This window comes from Narcine bancroftii, chromosome 6 (assembly GCF_036971445.1).
Source record: "Narcine bancroftii isolate sNarBan1 chromosome 6, sNarBan1.hap1, whole genome shotgun sequence".
Classification (NCBI taxonomy): Eukaryota; Metazoa; Chordata; class Chondrichthyes; order Torpediniformes; family Narcinidae; genus Narcine; species Narcine bancroftii.
The window spans coordinates 162912183-162935399 of NC_091474.1; the positions used below are offsets into that span (position 1 = coordinate 162912183).

At 40.2% G+C, this 23217-nt stretch overlaps 1 protein-coding gene across 8 annotated transcripts in view; it reads right to left on the minus strand.

The window, feature by feature from the left end:
- asxl2 (ASXL transcriptional regulator 2) overlaps positions 1-23217 on the minus strand; it is a 224720-nt gene that overhangs the window by 85493 nt on the left and 116010 nt on the right. For 6 of the 8 annotated variants that reach the window (XM_069886552.1, XM_069886554.1, XM_069886558.1 and 3 more), the window contains 2 exons: positions 9665-9773; positions 5333-5444 (listed from right to left, as the gene is read on the minus strand). The exons of 1 other annotated variant lie outside the window; for it this stretch is intronic. In XM_069886552.1, the coding sequence (XP_069742653.1) occupies positions 5333-5444; positions 9665-9773 (221 nt within the window). Of the gene's footprint in view, positions 1-5332; positions 5445-9664; positions 9774-10706; positions 10896-23217 lie in introns of those variants that run through there. One more of the 8 variants, XM_069886553.1, reaches the window with a different exon arrangement.

Here is a 23217-nt window from a genome sequence, read left to right on the forward strand (position 1 = left end):
CAATTTGTATGACAATAAACTCATCATCATGTCTCCAAGAAGGTGCTCATTTAAAAGAGATCAAAGTTGGACACTAGTCTTTTCAGCCGGACCAATACAACTGCAGGAATGCCAGGATAATACTGGTAATTAAAGAATTTGGTTTAAAACTCCTTTCATTGCCAAGCCTAAATTAAATCATAGAGGCAAATTATTCTGCTGGTCTCATAGTTTCATCACAAAATAATAATTTACTGTTTGAGTACTTTCCAGAAAGCAAGGTCAAATATTACTTTTGCATTTTCAGAAAGCCAAAAGGTTAAAACACTGAAGAAACAGCTTAAATGACTATCAAGTCACTTCTGTGGGACCTCCAATTGGAAAATTGTGCTTCGTTGGTCAAGCAGAGACCGTTTTGCTGAAGAACATCTCAGACTTCAGAGTGGCACACAATGAGAATTGAAACTCATTACAAGGAAATTTACAGCTATCAATTTGAAGCTATTTTTCCTTCCTATCAAAGACAATAAGTTTGTGCTACTATTTTGTGTCAAAGGGCCACTCAACTGATTACACTTTACCTGTTGCCTTAAGATGCAAATTTACTTAATCAGTGCAGAATCTTCATGTCTTCAGGCCATTAGCTGCCTTGGTTTGACGCAAGTAGGAGATTCCATTCATTGAGCAAAAGAAAATTAACTTTGCTGGTTTGGTCTAAGAACATTATTTTGAAGCTGTTCCCTTCCTGCTTACATTGTTTTCAAGGTAGATTTGCAAAACTGTCTTTTCCCCTTGATAATCCACAGCTAAGTGTATTTCATAAATCGCAGATGACCCTTTTCAGGAAGATTTCACATCAAATATACAAAGTCAATATATTCCTATCCAGTTCCAATTAGATAGGAAAAAGCACCATAAACACATACCACAATATTTTTGATTGAAGAGTTAATTATTTTTATTTTACAAAAAAAGTGTCCACAGCAAGCAACTATACAATATCATCGCTAATACTACACAGATTTTTATTACCCTCTATGATTTTCACTTCCAGAGCTCGGCCACGTCTCATGGCTGGTACATAATTCACTTGCTATCTGTTGTCTGACTGCTCAACCAGTAAATAGCTCTCTCACAAAACACAGATAACACTGTTGTGCTCACGCATAATACTCGATGAATTCAAGCAGCTGATTTTTTTTATTACTTAACTGCACATTAATATTGAAAGAAATGGATGGGGACATTTTGCAGTTGTTACCTTCAATAGTACAATTCACATTTGAGAATATCGGAATTTATTTTGTGGGACAGAATTTTTAAGAGATCAGGTTAGTGTGGAAATCAACATCTCTGTGGCTGGATAGGAGATAATTTTGTTCATTGATTGTCAGCTCTAGGTCTCTCCTGAAACTTCAGCACACCACCAAAGAAAGGTCCATGTCCCCCAGATGAACTGGCCCCACCATGGCCGAGGTGAGGAGACCCCTATCCAAGGTGAACCCATACAAGGCGGCGGGACCAGACAACACACCTGTGCAGACCAATTGACAAGAGGTCTTCATTGACATCTTCAACATCTTACTGCAGTAGTCCATCGTTCCCACATAGTTCAACACAGTCACCATTCTTCCAGCACCCAAGAGGGCAACAATAACAGGCCTCAATGACTACCACTCTGTGACACTGACCTCCACCATTATGAAATGCTTTGAGCGTCTGGTGATGGAATGCATCAAAGCACACCTCCCAGAGACACCGGACCCATTTCAATTCGCCGATAGAAGAAACTGTTCCACAGATGCTGCTATAGCCTTATCCCTTTTCTCCGTCCTGACCCACCTGGAGAACAACACTTCATACGTCAGGTTGCTGTCATCGACTTCAGCTCAGCGATTAATATAATCATTCCCGAGAGGCTGTTGGAAAAGCTGTCCTCATTGTGACTCAACACCCCGCTGCGTAATTGAACCCTAGACTTTCTAATGGAAAGACCAGTCTGCCTGGGTCAGTAGTGGAACGTTGAAGTGTGTGCTCAGCCCTCTCCTGTTCATGCCGCTGACGCATGACAGCATCGCCAGTTCCAGCTCCAATAGAGTCATCAAGTCTGCAGATGACACAACAGTCGTTGGCCTCATCAGCAACAACAATGATCCACACGATAGAGAAGAGGTGGAAAATCTCATGAAATGATGTGAGAACAATCCAATTCTCAACGTGCCAACATGAAGGAAATTATGTGGATTTCAGAAGGAAATATCAGTACATATCAACAACTCTGTAGTAGAGAGAGTGGAGAGCACCAAGTTCCTTATCTAGTGACCTATCGTGGATACTCAACATCTCCTCATTCGTCAGGAAGGGGCAGCAGCGAATTCATTTCCTGACAAGACTAAACTCGGCAAATCTACCAACCACCACCACTTCTATAGGAGCTCTATTGAGAGCATCCTGGCCGGCTGCATCACAGTATGGTATGGTTGCTGCAGAGAAATGGATTGGAGGTCAATCCACAAGACCATAAGAGTGGCAGAGAGGATCACTGGAATCTCCCTTTTCCCCAAAGACATGATCTACTGGAAATGTCTGAAAAAGGTGCACAAAATCATTGTGGATTCCTTCCACCCTACACACAGCATCTTTCAGCTGCTCCCGTTGGGTAAGAGATACAGGAGGATCAGAGTCAGTACCACCAGGCTGAGGAACCACTTCTTTCCATGGGCAGTGAGAAGGCTCAAAGACCACAAGAACTGCTCATACTAACCAACCGGGACTCTCATATTCATGAAACAATATGTTTTTATTTATTTTTCTAGATATAACACTTATCCTGCATATATACTGTTTGCCTGTATGTGCATTATGTCTGGCTGTACATCTGTATGTTTTGTACAGAGGTCCAGAGAACGCAGTTTCATCGGGTTGAACTTGTACAATCAGATGACAATAATCTTGACTTGATTTAACAGTGCAGTTCTGAAGAAATACCCAACTAGCAAAAATATTTTTCTCAGAACATATCAATTATTCAAAATTTTCCAGCACTAGTTTCAAGTACACATCATACACAAAGGCATTTCTCTTCTGAAGCTGAAGAGGGGGAGGCAAACGTCAGTTATTCACAGAATCTCGATCCCCAGCCCACCGTGCTCATGCTGATCATCATATCTATCAGTATTAATCCCAATGACTAGAGCTTGGACCAAGGCTATAACCTGGAAATTCAAGTGACTTTAAGATGGATATTTCTGGAGCAGTGACAGTACCTGCCTTCACCATTCACAAAGGAGGTGCACTGCACATTCCAACCCGCTTTACATGAAAAATATTCTTTCTCAGATCCTCTTATCTGTTAACCCTGAATTGATCCCTTTAGTATTCGATAACTCTGCTATAAATTAGTATCTTTACCAACACCCATCCTCCATATTAAAAAAAATTAATTGATTATACATCTTGATGCAGCTTTTGGGGTCTCATGATGAAAAAATGATCAGCTGCGTTCTTTTACAAGTTCAAGCAATATTTCAATTCTTAAATCTCAGATTTATTTTCACTCCTCCCTGAATCCTGGATCTATTCATGTTCATCCAATTCTGGCCATGCCTTAACCAAGAATCTGAAATCTGGTGACAACTTCATGATTTACTTCATAAGTTTGTCCCATAAAATGCAACTCTCAACCTCACGTGGCTCAATATCAATACCTTGATGAAGGGCTCAGGCCAGAAATGTTGGTTATGTACTTTTTCCTTTGCTATATTAAGAACACTGCTTGATTAAGAACACTGAGTTTCTCCAGCTCTGTGTTTTTACTTTTGGTTCAATATCGGGTCCAACCAAGCATCCTGCTATTTTGAGTGACTCAAAAGGGTCCAACCTAACTGCAAACTGTTGTTCTTTTAACAAGCAGTGGATTTCAGAAGTGCTTTAAGGCAAAAGATTGTCAAAATTTGAATCTTTATTTTAGATTATTCCTGTTATTAATTTGCATATTTTTAAAAATGCGCCATAAAGTAATGAACATGGACTCAAAGCAGTACACTCTTAAAGGGTTCATTAATGAAGGGTAATGTATCCAATTATTTTTGTCACAGATAGTTCAGTATTAATATGTAGAAATCAGGAAATATCCATGGAAAAAAGGGCTCCCTCTGTGTAATGCCACAAGTTATAAATAACCCCCATCACGTCTGGCAGAAAAACACAATTACTACAAATGTCAATTATTTCACTTCAGAGAATAAGAAATGTATGTATTGTGATACCAATAACATCATGACTCTTCACACCTTAATCAATTTGTGTCAATTGCAAATGTAATTGACTCACTCAATAAATCAGCACAGAATAAAATTCTACCAATTTGGGCAAGCTAGTAATTGTAAATAAACAATCTATATATAGGGAGTGAATGAACATACCCTGGTCACAATTCAGCAAGAACATTCTTATTTTTGAAATAAATATTTTATTTATAATTTCTGTTGAAATGTGGGAAAAACTCAAATGAACAATATACACTTTCTCAAAAAAAAAATCCAATTAGTTACCTTGAAAATAAGTCAAGGTGTGCTTAATCTGATAATGGGTGCAACATTGAATGTCACAGGGAAGAACCATTTTTCCCTTTCTGGTCATTTTTACTGCTCCCACATTGTATTGAGTCTTCAAGCTACATAATTCTCAGCCAGAGAAGAACTCACTAAAACATGAACTGAAAGGCATTGTGCTGACCTCTTGCAAATTTCTAACTTGAAATTGCATGTCCTCAAAGTTGCTAATAAATAATATACATTAGCATTCGCTTGTGTCACTGTCAAAGTACAGACAACACTGCAAATGCAGTTACCACTGTGGTTGGAGAACATGAGAATAGGGAAGAGACTGCAAGTATTACATGTTTTACTGCCACACCAACCGTCCCGCTGAAGTCTGCAGTAAATTTGGTGTTACATTAATCTCTATAGGGAGGGACAAGTTGGATTTGATTATTGCAATCCATCAAAGCAAAAAGCTCTCTTCTTTTTTCTACCACTCAAGTGTTCCCTTTATTGGCTTTCCCACTTGTAAATGGATGTAAATTCCACTGCCATTCCTCCTTTGAGCATCAAAAAGTGAACACCATAATTTCCTCCCATTGGCTTATTGTGCTTTGTATGCCTGCAGTGGAGCACAACATTTATGTGCCATGAACTGAAGTGACAGAAGCTTGTTGTGAAAATATGAGTGCACTTTTTCTTGGGATCCAAATATTGAACTTCAGTTCTAATAAAACAAGTCTGACCAGTCAGGAAGGGGAACTCACACAATGAGGGTCTTAACCCGTAATTGCCTTCCAAATTCCACCTACTTCTCTTCCTTTCCCTTTTCTCGCTGCTCCCTGTGCTCTGCGAATCAGATTGACCATCACTGCTGTCATCCCACATCTTGGAGAGATCTTTCATTTCATCTGGGACATCCTTCTGAGGAACCAAAAGGAAAAAGTGATGTTACTTCAGACTGAGGCCCCTGATATTTTTCTCTGTGGCAGCACTTTTTTTGTTGTTGCAGAACTGTGGATCAAATCTTCCTCTAGGTCTCAATGACCATCTTGACCCAAAGGCAGAGCACAAGCCTGAAGCCCTTACTCCAGATTGCCCTTGCATTTCGCTGCCGTCAATGGCTGCTCCAGAGTTTCCCAAGGTCTCTGACCCTCAACGACATTTAAAGAGAACCCAAAATTACACGTTTTTAAACAATTACATAAATTAAAAAACAAGACAATGACTGAATACATCCATGCAAAAAATAAAAAATGTTTGCAGTACTCAGTAGGTTGTGCAACAGGAAAATCAGTTCCTCCCTTGCAAACAATGTCTGACATACTGAGTAGATCTGGAATTTCTGATTTTATTTCAGATTTCTAGCATGTGGTATTTTGTTTTGGGAACACTTAAGAGCATGCTCAAGTGCAAGAAATTAATTAGATACATTCATTTTAAGAAAATATCAACAAACCACTTACCTCCACAGACCCTTCAAACAAACGGGCCCTGAGAAAAATGCCAGATCTCAGGCACATTGCTTTGGAGATGGTTGCAAAGTGGCACCCAGTCCCTTGAATTGGAGGCTCATCCCCAGAGACTGTGCTGAGTTCAGTGATGGAGCGGGAGGTCAGATGTAAACATCCACATGCATCAGCACTGAACCTCCTTTTCAGCTTGTTCATGGGCTCCTTAGAACACAAGCAACAGGAGCCACCTGGCCCATCAAGCCTGCTCTGCCATTCAAGATATTCACAGCTGGACTCAGCTCCATTTTATCCTACTTTTCCCCACAACCCTTAAGCAATTCTGCAGCAGATCAGAAAGTTAGGAATTAGCTGGCAATTCTTTACTGAGGCATTACCTACACCTTGTCATGATCCACCTCAATATTATGATGGACCACCACTGAACATCTGTTTCGTGAAACAGTTACAATTATTAAGTCACAGAGAGAAAACCCCTTTGGGATTTCTGGACTGCTACAAACAGTTCAGTAAAAGTCCCAGACAGTAAATGAAGATCTTGACAATTCATCCTTGCTGGAGTGGCCATAAGAGTCACTAAACCTTGTATGTTGCTGATCATAGTGTTGATGGGTGTGGGGGGGGGGGGGGGTGGGGGGTGGGGGGGTGGGGGGTGGGGGGGGTGGGTGCTGAATTAAACATTTGAAAATCTGAAAAAATGTATGAACTGCCTTTCTCCATTCTGAATTCCTGTAGCAATCTCAAGATTTTCAGACTGCAGAAACTAAAACCATGGCTGATTTTTCATATTAGCAATATGTTACATGCTCAGAGACCATACAACAGTTTTTATAAGACTGATCAATTATTTTCATTTGTGAAGTTTATATGGATTAACTTGTTGTTGGCAGCTTTTAACTTTCCTTCTACTAATCTAAGTATATCTTGTCAACTAAGCTCGACTTCAATTGGAGTTGGTCGAGGCAAACTGAGTAAAGCTGTCAAATTAATTGTATAATGTTCATATTTGAATTTAAATAGAAAATGTTACTGAATTTGGACAGATAAAAATTTACTTGTAGATGAGGATCTTCTCACCACTTCTAATAATAGGGATTCAAAATAACAGAGCCCATTTCATCTCTGCTTCATCTGAATAATTCTGCTGACACAATTCTATTGATCAAATGTGTAACTAGTTTTCAAGTTTCCATTTGATTTGCTAAATTAATGACAGATGTAGGGCACCTCAGTCAGAACAGATTTAGTGCACAGCAAATTTTCCTATGTGAAGTCCTCCCTTCTTAATTTTGTACCATCTGCAAATTGTGGTTGTCATCGAGCTGCAGAGATCTGAAGGCGTCATTTAGATTTCATTCTGCCTTGTTCCATGGTGCTTTCCAAAAGCAGAAAGCAGAACCTAGGCACAAAACTTCATCCTTCAGTTGGTCGTGCAAACTTTTAATACCAATTTCGTGAAATTGATTGTTTCGGCAAGAGCAGTGTCAATGTGATAATGTGCAACTCCAGACCTTTGCCATTTTATCCCAATACATTTATCCACAAATGAAATAATCATTTCTGATTATTTAGATATTGAAGTGCTGCTCATCAGTCAAGCAGCAAGCATTTTAAGTACTTACAGGTTTCTTTCCATGCCTGAATTTAGGTTTTGGGATTTTGCTGCCTTGGGAGAGATGAAGTATGAAAGTGGAAAATTATGTATGGAATTGAAGGAAATAGCAGAGTAACTTAATGAATAATTTTACTTCAGTCTTCACTTTGGAAAAGAATCTTGGTGATTGTAGTGTTGACTTACAGCAGACTGAAAAGCTTGAGCATGTAGATACTAAGAGAGAAGATGTGCTGGAATTTTTGGAAAGTATCGAGCTGGATAAGTAGATTGGACTGGATGAGGTGTACCCCAAGCTACTCTGGGAGGCGAGGGAGGAGACTGCTTAACCTCTGGCGATGATCTTTGAATCATCAATGGGGATGGTTCTGGAGGATTGTGGATGTTGTTCCTTTATTCAAGAAAGGGGAGTAGATAGCTCAAGAACTTATAGACCAGCGAGTCTTACTTCATGGTTGGTAGGTTGATGGAGAAGAACCTGAGAGAGGATTTATGAACACTTGGAGAGGTATTATAGGATTAGGAATAGTCAGCGTGGCTTTGTCAAGGGCAGAGCGTGGTTTACAAGTCTGATTGAATTTTTTGAGGTTGTGACTAAACACATTGATGAAGGAAGAGCAGCAGATGCAGCATTTGGATTTCAGCAAGGCATTTGATAAGGTACCCCATGCAAGGCTTAATGAGAAAGTAAGGAGGCAGGGGATCCAAGGGGACATTGCTTTATGGATCTAGACCTGGCTTTCCCACAGAAGGCAAAGAGTGGTTGTAGGCGGGTCATATTTTGCATGGAGGTTGGTGACCAGTGGTGTTCCTCAAGGATCTGTTCTCAACCCTTACTCTTTGTGATTTTTATAAATGACTTGGATGAGGAAGTTGAGGGATGGGTTAGTAAGTGAGCTGATGACTCAAAAGGTTGGGGGTGTTTGTTGTTTATCGTGTGGAGGGCTGCCAGAGGTCAGAGCATGACATTGAAAAGGATGCAAAACTGGGCTGAGAAGTGGCAGATGGTGTTCAACCCAGTTAAGTGTGAAATGGTTCATTTTGGTAGGTTAAATATGATGGCAGAATATAGTAAGACGCTTGGCAGTGTGGAGGATCAGAGGGATATTGGGGTCTGATTCCATAGGCAGCTGCAAAGGTTGACTCTGTAGTTAAGAAGACATATGATGTATTGGTCTTCATTAATTATAGAATTGAATTTAGGAGCTGAGAGATAATGTTGCTGCTATAAAGGACCTTGGTCAGACCCCACTTGGAGTACTGCACGCAGTTCTGGTCACCTCACTACCAGAAGGATGTGAAAGTGTGCAGAGTTTACAAGGATATTGCTTGTTTTAGGAAGCATGCCTTATGAAAACAGGTTGAATGAGCTCGGCCTTTTCTCCTTGGAGCAACAGAGGATGAGAGATGACCAGATAGAGGGAAATAGGATGATGAGAGGCATTAATCGTGTAGACAGTCAGAGGCTTTTTCCCCAGGGCTGAAATGGTTGCCACAAGAGGTCACAGGTTTAAGATAGGGGAGTAGGTACAGAGGAGATGTCAGGGGTAAGTTTTTATTAAATACGGTGAGAGTAATGAGTGCTTGGAATGGGCTGGCAGCAACGGAGGTGGATATGATAGGGTCTTTTATGAGACTTTTGAATAGGTTCATAGGAAAATAGAGGTTAGCCTAGTAATTTCTCAGGTAGGGACATGTTTGGCACAACTTTGTGGGCCAAAGTGTCTGTATTGTGCTGTAGGTTTTCTATGTTTTATAATTCATACTCCAATTTATAGTAAGTAATTTGTCTTTTGGCCACGTGGGCCAAAGTAATAAAAAACATAAGACAATGCTGTCGGTTAATGCATGTTTGATTAATTTGGAGAATTTAAATCCTATTTCAGTCTTTACTGAAACTAAGACCCTTCCATCAAAATGTCAATCTTGCGAGTGATGTTTCAACCTAGTGCTTCACTCCCTTGTATTACAGTCAGTGATCACCAGGAAATGCAATTTATCAAGTCAAAATACAATATTTTCCTGTCCAAAGAAAAAGTTTTCCTCAGACAGAAGCTCACCTTCAGGGTGTAGACTCCCATGCGACCAGGTACTTTATAGAAAATACCCTCTTCTCCCCTAGAATTAGTATGAAGCATAGCATTCAAGCAAGCCAATGGAGAGGTGCCACTAGAAAAACAGAAATATTAATCAGTGCACAACTAAGATACATTGAACATTCATTAGTCAAAATTTTAATGATTAATAATACTTGTGTCCAAAAGAAAAATAATCTTTGATAAAGTGCCAGCATTATTTAATGCCTTGTTTTTTCACAAGAAGCTGATTATATTTCATAACTACTCAACTTCGATTTTCTGAATAAGTACATTACAGTTTGAAATGTACTTTCCCTTCAGCCTATGCAATTCATCTTAAGAAGATTGTGGAACTGTTTGAAGCTCTTTCCTGAACTTTTCTAATTTCAGCACAAGTAATGTATGTTCAATCCTACATCAAAATGCCTTTCATATATCAAACACAAAAAAATTGTGGAGATTTCAACAAAAAATGGCAAAAGTATTTCTCCTGAGCTTATATCCAATGCAAATAATTGGTATAATTTATTCACACCAAATAAATTTCTGTGCAAATTAAAGATAACAAGGATCCAAGTTTTGCATGTATGACTCATAACAAGTCAACCTTTAACATGGGTGCTCATAATATCCAGGGAAGAATATTTGTTTGGGTACACCTTAAGTGTTTTCTGTTGAGCACAATACATTTCTTTGTTTTGGATCAGCATACCACTGAAACCATCTTTTCGTATTGGTCACCAGCTGACTCATCTTTTCCTGGTCAATTTCTTCAATTTACAATGATTTTCCTTCTGCTAGAACTCTCTCAGCACCCAAAATTTAGAAACTTCATTTGGGGATTCTTCTAACTTCCATTTTTTGTGTGCATTCCTGTCCTATACACAATTATTGGTCCTTTAACTCTGGAATTTCCAAACTTCTTCAACATTCTTCCCTACATTATATTCCTGCAAAACAACTGATTTTTTGCCACGTTGGAAATGTTACATAAAGATATGCAGTAACCATTTTAAAAACTCACATCGATGATCGTTTTGCCCACACATCCTCATATCTTAGATGGCTTGGCATCTGTATCTTTTTGACGTTCATTGACATTAAAATGCAAGTTTTTCTTCTGCCGTACGATTCAGTATAATATTGGAATATTTTCTGGACAGTTGTCAGATTTATGGCTGGGAAGGAGCTTCAAGATGTAGAAATGTCTCCTGACAGGAATCAACCTCCTCCTCTCCTTTTTGTATTTGATTCATTACTTTTAGAGTTCAACACATTTCTTCTTTTTCTGATGACAGGTTTACATGATGAGTAACTATAATTATTTCATACAACACGAAAATACTGTACGTTTGCAGAATTGCTTTACTCATTTGCAAATGCATCTCTGACAAAGTAGAAGCAGATCAAATATAATTACAAAGAAAATGACATGATACAAATCTGAAATAAAAAAAGGTTGTTCTGATTAAAGATGGTCAGCCAAAAACATTAAATCTCTCTCTCTCTCTCTCCTGCCTGTTCAGAGTATTTCACCAAGTTTTGTTCAATATCTTAAAAAGAACTTTTTAGGTTATCGAGACCCTGAGTTTCTGAATCAACAAGGAGACTATATTTATTCACATTTCAGAATGACATCCTGTTGGGCGTGCTCTGCTTTTGATTTAGCAGTTCTTTGTCTTTGTTGAATTCAATGGGTCGACTTAAAAATCTAATTTGTTATTCAAGTTGGCACAGGCTACAGTCAAATTCTTTCCATTTTCTTTTTACTTGGAGGAGGCAGAATCAACTGATGAACTACTCAAAGAATTTGGCTCAATAAATCATAAACATTATCTTTTGACATCAGTTGCTGGAAACTTCCTGCATTTCCTACCTTTATCTGACATTCCCCTCCACTTTTCATTCTGCCACTTCCACTGAGCTTTACCACATCTACAATTTTCTTCATAATCGAAGGCTTCCAGCTTCATAAAAAAATCAAGACCATTCAGCCCAATGAGTCCAAGCAATGCATGAGCACCATTCAGAGCATATTCAAGATTTTTTTAAATGTCATGTAATAAAATATGTAATATTACACAAAATTGGATTTAGACTACCATGAGCAGAAATTGCTCAGTGCAAAAGCGAGTCCCTTCAGAGTCACTGAGTGTCCATGGATTCACCTCCCGAGCTCACGTACCCTCTGCAGCCACACAGATTTTAGTCCAAACCATCAGCTACCCGAGCACCAGATCCAAACCTCGGCACCTGCTCACCTCCTGGTTCTGATACCAGATACCCCTTCAGCCAGTCTCAAGCCAGTCTCAAGCAGCTTGCAGTCTAGTGTGAGTCCTTTGACCACAAGTTGCTAGCAACCCACAGCCTGCGTGGGTTTCTTATCTCCAGTCTCCAACAGCCTGCATATTCTTCAGCTTCAGAGCACCTTACAGGTCCATTGCCGTGGTCACCGTCCCTTGGGTCGTCTCCTCCTTTTCAAATAGGGCTGTGTTTTCCAGTGCCCTGCGCCAGTCCTCTACTTCCCTAGAGTCTGCAACCCTTCGAGACCACTGCCAACATAGGTGCCACCGTCTTGGACCCAGACCCCGCACTGACAGTATTTTAAAATGAAACACCATTGGCTCCTTTTACAGAGCGTTTAAAACTTTCAGAGAGCCATCAGCAGTTGGACTGGGTGGTAGGATTCTTCAGGGGAGTGCTGCAGTTCCACTCCCTGGTCTCCCCGCGTCTGCACCAACATCAGTGCTACTGTTGCAAGAGCTCCAGAGGGTTTCAAATTGTATTCCAAGTGCTTGGCTTGCCTTTTTTCTTGTTGCCTGATTTTGCAAACAATGCAATAGCAACATAGCACAGAGTCCTTTGTCTCTCTTTCCCAATTACAATAAAACCCTGAGTATCTGGCCACTATGGCAATTGGAAGATGCCAAATTAGTGAATTTTCCGATTGCTTGATTCTATGCATTGTGTGATTAGTGAACTAATAGTAAGGTATGTCAATTTAATACCGATGTACTTTTTATCCATTTAATTTTACAATTTTTTTGCCGGTTGCTTAAATTCTGGATAACAGGAATTTTCTGCACTTTGTTAATTTCCAAGTGATTTGTGGCTTCTGCACTTTATAAATGTGCAATCGTCAGTGTACATTGGCTGAATTTCCATTGCCAGCCGTATGTTCATTCAATAAGTTCATTGATGTGTTCTTGTAATTTCTTTTTAAGTCTTCCATAGCATTGACAATTACTCCGATCTTCTGCTCCAAAATTGCATTTTTACTTGCACAATCCAATTTTTCACCATAAAGAGTGAACACCTGTGGTCCTGCAGCAACCCTCTGCCACTTAAAACAAGCCACCCATTATCCTTTCCACCCTGAAGATAACTACATATCTGTTCTACACCTTGTCTCAACCACATATGTGGCACGATGTTCAATCTGACATGATTCACTGAACTACTGTATTACATCTGCTGCAATTTCCTTCTGCTATATCATCAAAAAAATGTCAAGAGACTAATCCATGTTGGCTATTCATTGTTAAACTATCAGCATTTACATGTTCCATTCTGTCTCAGTGAAAGCAGTGGCTCTTGTTTTTAACACTGTAACTCCACCCACAATTCCATCTTTTTCCAAAACACTTCATATTCTGTTTAATTCCCAGTTCTGAATTTTCTGCTCATTTTTCTTATTGGGACCAACAGTAATATCTGGCTCCTTTTATGATTTTTTGGAGAAACATTTGAACTCATTTCAATACCAGGTCTTCCAACTTCAGCTTTAATCATTTATTTACCATTCAGTTCAGTCCCTGGCAATCTTTCTTATTTTGCTTACCAGCAGGCTTGCTTTTCTTACTTCATTTTCAAATTTTAAATTTTAAAAACATTTTAAATTGACATTTAAAAAAAATTACATTTAGACATACAGTGTGGTAACATGCCATTTCGGCCCATGAGCCCGTGCTACCCAATTAACCAACACCCCCGGTTCGTTTCAAACAGTGGGTGGAAACCGGAGCCCCCAGGGAAAACCCACCCAGACACAGGGAGAATGTACAAACTCCTTAAAGACAGCGCAAGATTTGTACTCTGGTCCGTTGGTGATCGCTGGTGCTGTAAAGGCGTTGCACTAACCGCTACACCAACCGCGCCACCTTTTTAATTTCAACGGGCCTGTATTAATGAATAGATGAGGAAAATAAGCAGGAATATAAATTGATGATATTGTTCTGAATGAGGGTATGGGTTTGATTGGCCACATGACTTCCCTCCATGTGGTATGGCTATTTGAGAAAGAGAGATGAGAGATGGTTCTTACAGTATGCACAAAATCCATCAGATTTTGATCAATTATGCTGCTTTTAAGTTTTCCAAATTGCTGAAGACTTAAAACTGTACATCAAGTTCAGAACTTCAAACAAGTAGTTTTTGCAAATAAAAATGCTCAATCTCCAAGCCATTCTGCTCAATCAACAAATGATAAATATACTACAGAGTGGCATGAAAAATACAAAGGGAATTACTCATGATTAATATTTACTTAAATTTTATATGAAGAGCTTAATGCATTCTCTGGTTCTGTGAATCATTTCACGAATTGAAAAACTATTGTGCACAATAGCCATTTGATTGCTGAATCACACTATGATCACAATTTTCAAGCTTCATTCTGAGTCATATTAATTAAGAAAGTACTTGATTAAATATATCATCAAACTTCAGTGGAAACATGGTCTCATGTAACAGACTTGCTCCATTTTTCCTCTGGGAGAAACAAAATGTAAAGCCTTAAATTTAAAGAAATATGATCAAATTGGGAAATGTGCATTTAAAGAAGAATAAAACTATCGAGGATGACTTATCACCTGCACTGGAAGTACAAAATCAGGGCTTCCATGGGTATCATGTGAAGAGTGAACATTTGCAAAATTATCCGAATAGGCAATATAAGTGAGGTCGTTGGATGAAAGGCTGTTGGGGAAGATTGTGGAGGAATGGAGAAGAATGTTTAGATGCAATAAACAGGGGCACAGACAGCCATTCTAGGCAAGTCAAAGCAAGGGCAACAATACTGAGATTTTACAGGTATTAGGAGAAGCTAAAGGATAAAGAAAAGAAAATATTGAAATGATTAAAATCGACACTGTCAAAATGATAGATAAAAAGCTGATTATGGCTTGCTGAGTCATTTGATTCAGATGCAATTGTGGGAGGGGGTGGAAGGGGGAGGGGTGACATTGCTGGTCAGGGAAAATGGCATAGCACTGGATGGAGCACTCACCTCCTAACGCTATATAGGTGGAATTGAGCAATGGGAATGGGATAACCAAATTAGTAGGATTGTATTATAGATCACCCAATAGTCAATAGGAATTGGAGGAGAAAATCTGCCGGGAGGTAACAGACAGCTTCAGGAAACAAAGTTGTGAGAGGAGGTGATTTTTAATTTCCACAAATTGACTGGGACTCCTAAACTATAAAAGGGCAGAGGTTTGTCAAAAGTGTTCAAGAAAGTTTTCTAAATCAATATATAGAGGTACCAGCTGGAGAGAGGGCAATACTGTATCTCCTATGAGGCAACAAGACAGGGCAGAGGACAGAAGTGTATGTAAGGGAATACTTCGGATCCAGCGATCATATGCCATTTATTTCAAGGTAAAGGTTCCATTATTGTCATGTAATACTACATTTAGAATGTAACATACATGAAATTCTTTGACTTTTGTCTACCATAAAGCAGATAGAGAGTCATCCTCACAGACACAGCATGGTAACAGGATCTTCTGGCCCACGAGCCTGTGCCATCCAAATACATCAATTAACCTACAACCCCCATATGTTTGAGGGTGGGAGGAAACTGGAATATCCTGAGAAAACCCACATAGTCATGGGGAGAATATACAAACTCCTCACAGACAGTACTGGAATAAAACGAGGGTTTGATAATAGTACCTCACTAACTGCTATGCTAATCACGCTGTCCACTAATCCTAAGTGTTTCTAAAGTGTTTTTATAATTTTGCCAAATTATAGCAAGGGACAAAATTGGTTCTCTTGAAGATCAAGTGGTAAGCTCTGTATGGAGCTAAAAGAGAACATGGGGATCTTAAATAAAGTTTTTTTGCATCTTTATTTACTCAGGAGTTTGACACAGAGTTTAAAAAAGTGAAGCAAACAAGCAGCGACGTCATGGAACCTATACAGATTAAAGAGGAGGATATGCTTTCTGTCTTGAGGTAAATAAAGCTGGATAAATGCCGAGACCTGTCAAGGTATTCCCTTGGACCTTGACAGAGGCTGATGTGCAAATTATAGTGGCCCTGGCAGAGAGAGTTAAAATGTCTTATCCATGGGTGAGGTGCCAGAGGATTGGAGGTGAGAAAATCTTGTTCCATTGTTTAAAAAAGGCCCTAAGAATAAACTGGAAAATGATAGGCCAGTGAGCCTGAGGTCAGCAATGGGCAAGTTATTCTAAGAAATTGGTTATACAAGTATTTGGAGAGATAGGGACAGATTAGGGATACTCATAATGGCTTTGTGCATTGAAGGTCATTTTAAACAATCTTGGAAAGTGTTTCAAGGACGATACCAGGAATGTTGATGAAGGAAAGGTCGTGGATGTTGTCTACATGGACTTTAGCAAGGCCTTTGACAAGGTTCTGCATGGGAGGTTGGTCAATGAGGTAGTAAACTGACATAGTCTCTGCAAGAGAAGCCAGAGAGTGATTGTACATAATTATCTAACTGGAAGCCTCTGATAGGTCTCGTGGTGTGTCTGGGCATGTCCTATCTTGCTTCGTCCTCCCAAAGTGCAAGACCTGACACTTGTCTGCATTAAATTCCATCTGCCATTTTGCAGCCTGTTTTACCAGCTGGTCCAGATCCCACTGCAAGCTTTGAAAGCCTTCTTTGCTGTTCATGACTTCTCCAATCTTTGTATTATTTTCAAACTTGCTGATCAAATTTAGCACATTATCATCCAGATCGTTGATACAGAACAGAAACAACAATGGACCCAGCACTGATCCCTGAAACACACCATGAGACCCATCACAGGCTTCCAGTTAGATAGATAAATATGTACTACCACTCTCTGGCTTCTCTTGCAGAGACTATGTCAGTTTACTACCTCATTGACCAACCTCCCATGCTGAACCTTGTCAAAGGCCTTGCTAACAACATCCACGACCTTTCCTTCATCAACATTCCTGGTATTGAATACAAAACCCTTTTTTTGTGGGCTATGTCCACAACCTTTTGCAGGACTTTCCACTCAGAGGTATTGGTGCCTCTATACCAGGCTGTGATGCAGCTGGTTAGCACAATTTCCACCACACATCTGCAGAAGTTTGTCAAGGTTTTGATGTCATACCAAATCTCTGCAAGTGATGACATTCAAGTGTCGGGTCCAGGAAAAGTTATCCAAAATAGTGACTCCCAGGAATTTAAATTTCCTTGCCTGCCCCCCACCTCAGATCCCCTAATGATCACTGGATCGTGCACTTCTGGTTTTCCCCTCCTGAAGTCCACAATCAGCTCGTTAGTTTTCATGACATTGAGTGTGAGGTTGTTGGTGCATCATTCAGCCAAGTTTTCAATCTCATTGTCCTCTTTTATACAACCCACTACCTTGGTATCATCAGCAAATTTGTTGATGGTGTTGCTGCTGTAGTGAGCCACAGTCATAGGTGTAGTGAGTAGAGCAGGGCATGTTGTGGGGGACTTGAATAACTGAGTTACATTGAAAGGATAAACAGGTTAGGTCTTTATTCCTTGAAGTGGACTAGAATGAGGGAGGTTTTGAGGGAGGAATCCAAACTTATGAGGGGTATAGATAGAATTTATGCTGAGGTTAGGTGAGACAAAAATGAGAGGACATGGGTTAAGGGTGAAAGGAGAATAGTTTAAAGGGAATATTTTGGGGAGCTTCACGCAGAGAGAGGTGAGAGTGTGGAACAAGCTACCAGCTGAAGTAGTGAATGCAGGCTCAATTTTGACATTTAAGAAAAGTTTGGAGAGGTTCAGTGCATGGATGGAAGGGATATGAAGGGCTCTGGACTGGGTGCACAATAACAGCCTGACATAAACGACCTGGGCCAAAGGGCCTGTTTCTGTGCTACTGTGTGCTGTGGTTCTACGGCAGGTTTGGAAAAAGCAGACAAAAGGATTTAAAACAAGAGTCAAAGTCAAATTTATGGAATCTAACAACACAAATTTCAAGCAGTGACAAGTATTAGCACCGCTGTTGACTGAAAAAATTATTTGCAGTGTGCCAGAAGCTATTGATTTTCCGGCTATTGATCCTGAATTTAACAATCATAAATAGGAGCAGATTTTCCAAAGATAACAGTATGCTCACTTTTCCTGCTACTTGCCATTATATTGCAGATTAAATTTACAAATGTGTGCATCTCCATCATGAGTATCAGCTCCTGTATCTATTACATTATGATGGTCATTTTCAATTGATCCAACATGGAGGTGGAAAATACATGCCCACTTCCAATAGCACATCCTGCATGAGAGTTCACAAATCATTACAAGTGGAGTTGTAATTCTTTATCAGCTTGTCCGTTCCTTCAATTTATGATTTTTTTTCCCCCAAAAGTGAAATAAATTTCAAAATTGCACATCTCACTACAACACTCTTGAAATACCCACTTCATTTTCACTCACATGCTTCTAAATGATAAAAGCCTGGAATCAAATTGATCTTTACAGCATTTGTGCTGAGAGGTGAATTTTGAACATCTGTTCTTTATTCCTGATGATGTAGCAGTGTTCTGTTGTTAGTTAAAACCTTCCTCAAATTTAAATACACACAGAAGTTCATCACCACACTTCAAAATAGCATGCGAACCACAATCCTACACAATGGGTTTACACAATGCCAACGTGAAAACTCCTGTCAAACAAGGCTGCATTACTTCAACATATGTCTAAATACTTCTCATTGCAAATGTTGCATTCAACTTCAACCAACTTCCCAGCAGAGAGGACCTATTTTTCAGAACTTGAATGAAACACTTAAATCTAATGACAGAAACAGTCCAGAATCAAGGTCACCTAAAACTCAGTAGCTAAGATGCAGTGTGTACATTTAGAAGCCAAATTCCAAGCCATTGTTAACTCATTCACTGAGGAATATGAGAGAAATGGCCTTCAAACCAACCACTAGTGTGATCTTGCTGTGGAGCACTGCCTTCCAGCCATAAACCAGTGCCAGATGACAGGAGGGCAGCAAACATGGAATCTTCATTCAAAAAAGGACACTGGGATATTACATGATAGTGAGAGGAATATCAGAGGTAGGAAAATGTTTAAAGAGGCAGTACTAATCGGCAGTTGGTAATCATTAGTATGATTTTATGAAGAAGAATAACTTCAAATCTCATTGTTTTCTTTGAAGAGTTAACCAAGTGTGTCCATGAGAATAGTGTGACTGATGTACTCTACATGTATTCAGTCTTGCCTTTGGCAAGGTGCCATATTGGAAGACTAGTTCAGGAGGTGAGAACCCTTGGGATACAGAGCAGTTTGCCAGAGAGGATCCGAAATTCATTTGCAACAGGAGAAAGAGGGTGGTGGAGAGTTGTCCATGTGCCTGGGAGCCTGTGCCCAGTGACCCGTATTTTATTTTGCACATGAATAATTTGGAAATGATGTGATTGCCCTGGAAAGTGAGCAAAGAAGATTCACCAGGATGTTGCCTGGGATGGCATGTTTCACCCAAGGATCTTGGTTTGACTGCATTTGTTTTACTTGGGAGCAGAAATTGCTGTAGCAGGGCTGCTGATCAAGATGCGCAGAATGTGGGGGCAGAGAATAGATTGGGTAGATAGTAAGCAATGATTCCCCTTAGTTGAGCTATTTTTAAATGGAGAGCATTACTTCAAAGTCAGACTGAGTACTGGCACACCTCAGGCCTGTGTGCTCAGCCCACTCCTATTCATACTGACCCACAAATGCATTGCCAGATCCAGCTCCAATAGTGTCATCATTTGCAGATGACAAGACATTAGTTGGCCTCATCGGCAACAACAATGAGTCACACTACAGAGAAGATGTGGAAAATCTCGTCAAATGGTGAGAGAATAACAACCTAAGTCTCAATGTGGACAATCAGAATTTATTGTCCCGAACAAGTCATGCAATTCGCTGTTTTGTGGCAGCATCATAATGCAAATATTCATAGCTTACAAAATTAAATAAAAATAATACATAAAAAGTCAAAATAAGGCAGCGTCTTTGGTTCATTGATCACTCAGGAATGTGATGGCAGAGGGGAAGAAGCTGTCCTTGTGCTGTTGAGTGGTCGTCTTTAGGCTCTTGTAACTTTTTTGTCCCAATGCTAGCAGAATGAAGAGGGCATGACCTTGAGGATGAGGCTGCTTTCTTAAGACACCACCTATTGTAGATGTCATTGATGGAGTGGTCTGGTGCCCGTGATGTTGCAGGCCAAGTTAACAACCTTCTGGAAATTTTTATTATCCTGAGCGTTAGCACGTCTATACCAGATAGTGATGCAATCAGCCAAAAGCTCTCTAGGGTACACCTGTAGAAGTCTGAGGGTCTTTGGTGTCTTTTGTGACATAGCCGCTGGTGAACCTTCTTCATGATTGCATTGACATAGAGGCTCCAGGACAGATAATCAGAGATGTTGACACCCAGGAATTTGAAGTTCTTGACCCTCTCCACTACTGCGCCTTCAATGAGGACTGGGTCGTATTCTCCTGATTTCCTTCTGAAGTCCATAATTATCTCCTTGATTTTCTCGATGTTGAGTGCAAGGTTGTTGCTGTGACATCACTCGACAAGCTGATTTAACTCCCTCTTGATTCTGCCAACAACTGTGGTGTCATTGGCAAACTTGTAGATAGCATTGGAATTGTGTCTGGCCATACAGTCATGATGTACAGTGGTGGAGCTGTGGGCTAAGCACACGTCCTTGAGGTATGCCTGTGTTGATAATCAGTGAGGAGGAGACGTGGTTTCTAATTTGTACTGACTGTGATCTTCTGATGAAGAAGTCAAGGATCCAGTTACAGGGTTGGGGAAGGGGGTACAGAGTCCCAGGGCTTGGAGCTTGTTCACTAGCCCTGAGGGAATAATGAAGTTGAAGGCTGACCTATAGTCTATGAAGAGCAGCCATATGTATGAATTGCTGTTTCCAAGGTGATCCAGAGCTACATGGAGTGCCAGTGATATTGCATCTGCTGTGGAAGGATCATGACAACAGGCAAATTGCAGTGGGTCCAGTCAATCTCTCAAAGCATTTCATCACAGTAGATTTTCGTACTACTGGGCCAAAGTCATTGAGGTAGCTCACCCTGCTCTTCTTGGGCACTTTTTAAAGTAGGAAAGAATCTCTGACTGCAGCAATGAGAGGTTGAAAATGTCCACGAACACACCGGCTACTTGGTTGGCACACATTTTCAGAACCCTTTCAGGTACAACGTCAGGGCCTGATGCCATGCAAAAGGGTCAACCCCTTGAATGATGTTCTGACGTCGGTCTCAGAGACAGGAGACAGATATCACAAGGTCCTCAGCCTTTGCAGGGATTCTCGTAGGCACTATTGGATTCTCCTTCTCATAGCGGACATAGAAGGTGTTCAGTTCAATGGGTAATGAAGTATCACAGCCATCTATGGTGTTCGCCCCGCTTTGTAGGCTATAATGGCCCACACTCCCTTCCATTGCTGGCGTGTATCTGTCTCAAAGAAGATGGTCATGGACGTCAGGAGGACCAGGAATGCCACTCCCCACAACACATCAACAACTCTGTTGCTGAGAGAGTGGAGAGCACCAAGTTCCTTGGAGTTCACCTAACTAGTGACATATCATGATTTCAGGAAGGCACAACAGCGACTTCACTTCCTGAGAAGACTGAAGCAGACAAGGTTACCAGTCACCATTACGTCAACCTTTTATAGGAGCTCTATCGAGAGCATCCTGGTTGGCTGCACCTTCAGTTGCTGCAGAGAAATGGATCGGAGGTTGATCCACAGGATCATAAGAGTGGCAGAGAGGATTACAGGAGTCTCCCTCCCACCCACCCACCCATCATCATGATCTACCGGGATAAATGTCTAAAGAGGGTGAAAAAAATATTAAAGGCCCCTTCCACCCTATACATAGCATTTTTCAAGGAAGTGATACAAGAGAATCAGATCCAGCACCACTTGGCTAATGAAGTCAATCCTCTATCTCACCCGGCTGAGGAACGGCTTCTTCCCACAAGCAGTGAGCAAAGGAATTGCTCACACTACCATCCGAGACTCTTGTATATACAAAATATTATTCATTTGAATTGATTAAATACTTGTCCTATATTTGTATTGTTTGTCTGTACATGTGTTATGTCTGGATGTTTTGCACCGAGGACCAGAAAATGCTATTTCATCAGGTTGTACTGTTCTTGCACAATCTCATGACAATAAACTTTACTTGGCTACTTGAAAGTAGGACATTTAGAAAGAACAAGTTTTCATCCAATGGATGGAATATGGAGTATACTCCCAAGCTGGTTGTGAAATCTGGCACTCTGACATCAATGAAGTAAGATGTACATGATTACTTGAAATGCCGTGACTTAGATGATTACAAGCCAAGCACAAGAAAATGGGTTTTGTATGAATAGGCACCTGATGGACTCACAAGAGTGAAGAGTTCCAGGTCTCGTGAGCCATTTCTCAATGAAGGTAAACACTGATAATTAAATTCACCACTCCCTCCAATGCGCTAGGGTAGCCTTTGGTCAATTGGAGAAAATGGTATTTCAATGGTATTAGACCAATGTTCATGATTGACTGAGCAGCAAGAACCCCATTTTTCTGCATGCTTGAGACCTAGACTACCTATTGCAGGCATCTCCTGGTACTGGAAATATACTGCCAACACACTCTATGCAAAATTCTCCAAGTTTATTGGAAGGATAAGAGAAGCAATGTCAATGTCCTCTCTCAGGCTAACATCCCCAGCATTAAGGCCTGAATTGTGTCTCCATTGGGCAGATCCATATTATTCACACGCTCATCAAACTCTTAAAAATGGCACTGATACGATCACTCAGGTATGAACTCAAATCTTCTGAAGGAAAAAAAAACACCATCCCACCAATATTTTTGAATCATTGACCCATAACCACCCAAACTGGAGAAGGAACCCTCAATATAGTACTGAGAACCTCAAGCCCATATGCTACAATCACAAGGAAACCCTCAAGCCCATTCCTCTCGGCATCACTGGCCCCACCTGTGATTAGTCTGTTGCTCTATCAGTCCTCACAGAACTGACACCAGAGCAGAAAAAAGTCATTATGAATCACAAGGGACTGCCTTAGAAGGCAGCAGTTAATTCCATTAATGAAGTCAATCCTCTATCTTATTACATTTTCTGCCAAGTTTTTTTTCCAATAATTTGAAGGTGAAAGCCAATTTTCAAAGCTTTTCAAATAAACCTGATGCTGTAACACATTTTAAAAAATCATCTCAGGATTTTCCAAAGCATTTTCAAGCCAACAAAGTG